General features: G+C 37.5%; 1 protein-coding gene across 1 annotated transcript; it reads right to left on the bottom strand.

Annotated features, from left to right (window-relative positions):
• Positions 1-548: 548 nt before the first annotated feature.
• On the bottom strand, positions 549-6108 carry LOC113040151 (pituitary adenylate cyclase-activating polypeptide type I receptor-like). The gene is made up of 4 exons (XM_026198437.1): positions 6002-6108; positions 3838-3967; positions 3462-3503; positions 549-2968 (listed from the first exon to the last, which is right to left on the bottom strand). The coding sequence occupies exons 1-4, from the start codon at positions 6106-6108 to the stop codon at positions 2765-2767; spliced, it is 483 nt and encodes a 160-aa protein (XP_026054222.1). The 3' UTR covers positions 549-2764.
• Between the last annotated feature and the right edge of the window lie 891 nt (positions 6109-6999).

Genomic DNA, 6999 nt, shown 5'->3' with positions numbered 1-6999 from the left:
AATCTAGAAAGATCCACAGAGGGAGCTCGGCATCACATATATACAAACACCTATGAAGCTGTAAGGTCATGTGATCCAAGCAACATCTTACGCTCTCCTAGGATTTCACAATTTATTTAATTACAGACAAGTTCACTATCACTAAGAGCATTTTCCAGACCATTACGATTTACAGGTTGAAACATAATAACGATAAGAGAAATGAGAAAGATCAAACAAATATAAAGTTTTTTGTCATCACTGGTGAGAATTTATGGCATTTATCAATGACTCCCCTCGTTTGCCATTGGCCAAAAAACATATAGCCCCGCCCCACACCCACGCTATTGGTTGAGATTAGGTCGTGATACTCAAGCTAAACTTTATAGCACCAGAGAGCCACAGTGTATACACTTTTAATTTTTTAGAAAAATCCAGCTACAAATGATTTTATAGTTGTCTCTGCTTATTAAGTACAGAACGTATTTTACATCACACACACAATTTTTAAAAAGAAGAAAAAAAGAAAAGCGCTAGCTTTCTCAACTAACGTCATTATTTCGCGAGGGCGGAGCTATGTTTATCCTGCCAATGAGAGATGAGGAGCGTTCGAAACCTGCCATCATTATTTGTTCATTTTCGTTTGCTGATGATAGAAGCACACAAATTACACACTTAAAACTTTAAAATAACAACCAAGGGGAAAAAAGTATACAGTGATCTAGGCGACCATCACTTTACTGTACATTTCAATAACCACCTCAACTCCGCAATGTGAATCACCAACAACTATGAGCTGCAACAAAAAGCATACTGCATTTCAAAAATGAGACGTTTAAAAATCACAGAAGTTTTACATACATCGTTGGTACTTAAGACCGCAAGTGTTGACTAAAGAGAGTGTGCTGGTACATTATTTACTGGCACGTGCGTCTTTAACGTATACAGAGAATTTACAATCACGGCAGAGAATAATACTGTACTGAAATAAACATCACCTTTAGCACAGACTGCTGCCACTTAGTACACCGATGCACGTTATTATCGCGATCAAACGTAAAAATGTGAGTGATGATGACTCATTCTGATTGTCAGTCAGTGATGATGCAGTAAATTTGGTTGGATTCCTTGATTGACATCAGATATTGTTCTTGTAAAGGTTTGGGGTTATCAGTCTCTCATGTATTAAAAGTTCACTCAAAAATTAATTAAAATCTGTCATCTTTCACTCATCCTCGTGTCATTTTTAAACCTGTATGGCATACATATGCATCCTTGTTATCATACAAAATATATTGAGCACAGGTTGTCCAGCTTTAAATAAGGACAAAAAAGCATAATTAAAGTCCTTCATATATAATTCGGGTACTAAAATGATGCCTTTTGCCATTTTGGAGCTTGACATTCTGTATGTTTTCATTGTAAGAGTACAAGCATGTAAAAAGTTGGACATGATGACAGAATCAACATTTTTGGTGAAATCTCCCTTTAACACTTTCACATCTCACTCAAATGTCTCTTTTGTCTCCCACAGTTGAACATGTCAGCCCTAAATGCATTTATAATGCATCTGATAGTAACATAATGGAATTGATTTGCGCATTTCAAAGCTTTAGAAATGTCTATATGCACTCTAATACTGTGTATACATTAATATATTCCTACTATGTAGAAATTAAAGATTGTAACACAAACTTGAAGACTGAATCTACACTACTAAATGACTAATAATTAAATCAATACTGCATGGGACTGGTTGTTTACAGTAAATCCATCAAAGCTTTTTTTGTGACCATCAGGCACTTCAGATTAAATAAATCAGAGGGAATTGTGGAATAGCTTCACTGGACTGGTAATTGTTTACAGAACTGTTTTTTGACAGTCCTTGATTTGCTGATATTGGCTCTGTGTAGTTATAAACCATTCGCAATGACAGTAAGAAAGCACTGGCCTCATAACTCATAACATAACATTTACACAATCTAAATTCATGAGTCATTCATAAGTCTTTATATTGTTGACATACTCTGTACTTACGGCTGATTGTAAAAAAATATGTTTTACAATCTCTCTGTGGAGAACATTAAATCAAAAACACAGCATTTAAACGAGCAACACGAAAACTGTACATTTTCTTTTTTAGTGTACTTCTGATAAACACAGTAGCTTGCAGATAAAACAATACCTAAATATTCATGTTTTGGCACTTTATGTTATTATATTTTCTCATAACACTGAAATGTAACCCGTCTCTCTCTGATAAAAAACTAGAAAGCAATGTGCTGTTGGTTTGACAGAAATGAATGGATTGATGTTTCTCTGACTACACTCTAACCACCAACAATTCACATTCTTTATGGCTCATAATGCGATATGAAATTTCACTCAAATTTTCACCGCAGTCTCATTTTGGCATTGCGGTGTGAACCATACAGCCCCTGTTCTGCATTATTATTGATTACAAATAACATTATTTTATGCTTGTATTGTTGTTTACTCATTAGATTAATTAGAAAGCCTTCAAAAAGTTGCTTTTGGTTCCTAACCTGAATAGCAACTTTTAAGCTCATCAACAGTTTTGGCACTATATATTTTTCCCTGGACAAATCGTTTCTAACCGATAATGGGTGAGACATTCTAGATCTTGTTTGGAATCTTTAAATACTATCCATATATTTCATGAATAATCACTAGTTCTTCTCTAATTGTGATTGGTCGGCCGTACTGCAGGTGAAGAAGGTGAGTTGGAGGGCGGGGCTTATGGACGGACAGGCCAATCAGGCGCTCAGGTGGGCAGGTTGAGGTTGACCGTCTCGGCCAGAGGGCTGGACATGCGTATCTGTGAGCTGCTCTTGCTGAGGATGGACAGCTGCGTCCCCCCGTTCACCCCACTGCTCGCTAGCGAAGGGTGACGCTGCTGCTTCAGGTCCACAGCAAAGTACCTGTTCACCGTCCAACTCCTCCATTTCCTCTTTATCTCCGACTGCACCTTTAGGGAGAAACTTGAAAAGGTCATTTTTTAATGTACTCAGCTGTAAAGGTGCACGCGTTCTCCACCAGTCCACGCACTCTCACATGCTTTACACCATGTCCTAGCCAGACGTGACACGTTTCTAGCATCAACTAATTTGACAGTGGACACAGAACGCAAAGTATTGCACAAAATAATCATATTTGATGTTTTGATTTCATTGTGAGCAGGGCTACTTAAAGCAATGCAACACAAAATATGTCTTGTTGCAATGTGAAAAATTGCCTCATTTTTGTCTGAATTATTTCTTTATTTAAAGTGATTGTTTATTTTTTTTAATTGTAACACACCTGGTCAGGACATGACAAAGTGTTTTGGCAGTAACTCTAAATAATTTTTGTTGGATAAATTATTGGTGAAACTAATATTTTCAGAGCAAATCCAGATATATTTAAAATTAATATCAAAGCTGACTGCATGCATTTGAGGATATCAAAACAAAAGCTCTTACCTCTCCATTCAGAAAGCAGTAGAGCACGGCCACCACAAACCCCTGTGCAGAGATAAAGTGAGTGTGGTGAAGTGGATATCATTTTAAAGTACTTTACAGTTCAAAAGTATCATTAGGAATTATGAAAATGTATTTACTTATTTATGCATTTAATTTTTTATATTCTGTCATTTTTGCAACGAATTCTGAAATTTTCTAATCAACAAAAACTTATATTCAGGGAGCATTTAATATTGATGCCCAATGTTTGGAACAGCCCTTGCGTTGGGATCACACTTATACTGTATGATGCCGATTCTGGCAGCAAATAGTGTCTACAGAGGTGTTTCTAAAATACAGCACTAAATTTGCTGCTATAAAAGCTGATGCTCAGTACCTGGAAGGAGCCCAGGCCCAGCTCAAAGACCAGTCGCTCCCGCTTGCTGAAATCCTCCGGGGAGAAAGCAAAAACAGTGTAGTGGATTCCAAACAGAGGGATGAGGAGAAGGGTGGAGCGCGCCAGACGCCTGTCAACACAAACACACACACACACACCGGAGCTTCAGACGGCTGATCTCTAAATCTCTCAGCATGTCAACACACAGTTACTGTAATACACTGGAGAGACCTCTACAACAAACCCTGCTCCACGGGAAAGAAGAAGGTCTGTTTAATATCTCTACTGTTTTTTTCTAGCTGGCAGAAGAGCAAGTGGAGACCTTCTCATAAGTATCTCCTGACCAAAAGATCCCAATAGTCTCTTCTTTCGACTTTCTGAAGAGAGTTTTACTGCATTATTGAATAACAACGTCTGCAATTAAAGTCTAGCCCAAAATAAGAAATAATATATATATATGTATATTTGAAAGAAAATCTGTACAAATGAAAAAAAAAAAAAAAAAAAAAAAAAAATCTGTTATCATGCTCTGTTTTGGACCAAGTTAAGACCAAGACACTCAGTCACCTAAACCAGATCGGACCAGTCTGAACCACCACTTCCAAAACGAGAGGCAACTTTAAGCTGAATTTCCCAGCAGGAAAAACTAGATGAAAGTTCTGTAGCTCAAACAAGTGAATTTGGTGCTAACAACATCAGGGCATGGGTTCGGCTCCCAGAGAATGAAACGGATAGAAAAACATTTCAATATGAGTGCAATGTACTGTAAATCTCTTTGGATGAAAACATCTAACCAACTGCATGTAATGAAACCACAGACAACACCACAAAAACTATCTGCCATGCATATTTACAGCCTTTCTTCCTCAAAGGACAGTTAAAAATGAAAAATGCACATTTGTTGGCCAACGCAGATGCACAAGCACATTCACACAAACACACACACACTTACAGCGTGATGGTAGAAAGCTCTGACATCCTGCACGAATGCTGGACGGCTTGTGTGGGCTCACTGAAGCATTTCTGTGCACAGCTGCTAAACATGACAGAGACAACAAACACTCTTTAGGACAAAACACACACACACACACGCACACACACACACACACACAGACACACTCACACACACACACACACACACAGACACACTCACACACACACACACACACACACACACACACACACACACAAACCAGAGACTCACTCATGAAACCACGAAGACCACACACAACATACTCCAACACAGAAAAACCTCAAGGACCTCTAACAGCTCAAGCACATGCTTTGCATGATACTGTTTTTCATGCAATTATCCTAAATAGGGACTAAAGCCTTCAAGCTTCCAAAAAGGATGCAAAAAGAGGCACATACGTCTTGTGCTCTAGTTTATTTGGACTATTTAGATGGCTTATCCAGGGGGAAAAATTATGTATTTTATTTTTCACTGCCAAAGAAGCCTAAAAGATCCAAACATGCTGCCCTGATCAACACAAGAATGATTCCATCTTTCCTGGAATCAGCACACAACAGATTTAATGAACTTAAACTGTAACCGATCAAACAGATCTGTGATGCTTTTTATTACATCCCAATCAGCCTATTACAAATTTTGATTGATTTAGGTTATTACACATTTAAATGGAAATTTTCAAAAGGCATGCTAAAAATAAATGCTTCTGCATATTCCAACGGACAATTTTCAGTTCCCAGAACATTCTGGGAATATTATTTATTAATTTATTTTGTTACAAAATAACAATCTCTCTCTCTCTCTCTCTCTCTCTCTCTCCATCTCCATCTCTCTCTCTCTTTCTCACACACACACACACACACACACACAAACTCTATTTGGTTGCCAAACTAACCAACAGGAACTATATGGGAACTATTATGATATATGTTAATCAGCTATTATTTTCTACTGATTTTAGGAATAAATTTTAGGGTTAGATTTAGGGGTAGGGATTGGGTTAAGTCTATATTTTATGACAATAATGTTGATCCAGGAACATGTCTTACTTGGCAAAATCACTGCGGACCGGGAACTATACTAACAAGACTTTCATTTCATTTCAGCCACCATCATGTGATCCATCATATCGACTAATCAGACACAATGCTACAACAGCACTGTTTCCATGGTGACTGAGACTAACACACTCACAGGTAGATGCTGGACTCGTTCCCGCCGATGTCTGGAGACTGCAGCTTCTGCACCAGGATTATGATGATTCCAATGAAGAGGACAAAATAATCTGAAAGGAAATGCATGCTTTTATTATAGTATGAAATATGGCTCCATTCACATATATAAATTAATTTAGATGCTTTATTTATCCAAGTTTAGCTAAAAACATAAAACTGATTTTATTTATGTTTTGGCTTACCATGATTGATGCCACAACAGGTCCCTTGATCACCCACCAGAGGGCAGTGTTATCATTCATGTCCCAGCAACTGCAGAAATATAATTGACTCGCTGTAAGAAGCTGTATTGCTATTGGTCGGCTAGGTCACATGATCTAGCAGCTTTTCAGGATGATAAACTGCATGCTTTTGAAAGAAAATAGCATTCAGTAAGTGCCAGATGCCCTACTGCATTTGCCTAATTGTGCAATATACAACAGCACACACTTCCTGGAATATTGTGTCACACAATGCAACGTGCTTGAATCAAAACTGACTCTATTTTTTTTTTTTTTTGAACTCTGCAAAGCCAGACATATGAAATAATAATCAGAAAAAATCTAGATGGAATAGTTTATTGAACCTTTAGTTTAGACAAAACTAAATATAATCCGTTTGCATATGTATTTCTTGTTGAGTATCATATTTGATACATCAGGCTTTTGGCATTAACTAACATAATATTAATATACCAACCTACTGAAGGACTAATTTCAGTTTTTTACCTTTGTGTCAGCTTTTTACAGTCACATTTTTGTTACTGTTAAAATCACGCTCATATTTTAGTATTACTTTCCAAACAGTTTCATAATTGCAACTAGTGACACTGAAGTTTAGTGGCAGCATTTGCGTAGCAAAAACTATGGTATATCCGCCTTTTTTTATACGCCATTACACGTACCCTGAATCATCAAAATGAAGGCGCAGAACGGCCCATATGGTCACACAAAATGGTGGGCGTTCCTGAAAGCGCCA

This window comes from Carassius auratus, chromosome 2, assembly GCF_003368295.1.
Source record: "Carassius auratus strain Wakin chromosome 2, ASM336829v1, whole genome shotgun sequence".
Lineage (NCBI taxonomy): Eukaryota > Metazoa > Chordata > Actinopteri > Cypriniformes > Cyprinidae > Carassius > Carassius auratus.
This window is presented reverse-complemented; position numbering and strand designations above follow the sequence as displayed.

Bases quoted from the DNA above. Each gene is read 5' to 3' on its own strand.
- LOC113040151 (XM_026198437.1), bottom strand. From the start codon at position 6,108: ATGCATTTCCTTTCAGATTATTTTGTCCTCTTCATTGGAATCATCATA. The intron at 3,968-6,001 runs GTGAGTGTGTTA...TTGTGTTGACAG, and splicing joins AACGAGTCCAGCATCTACCT to GCGTCTGGCGCGCTCCACCC. The intron at 2,969-3,461 runs GTAAGAGCTTTT...TTCTCCCTAAAG, and splicing joins ACTGCTTTCTGAATGGAGAG to GTGCAGTCGGAGATAAAGAG.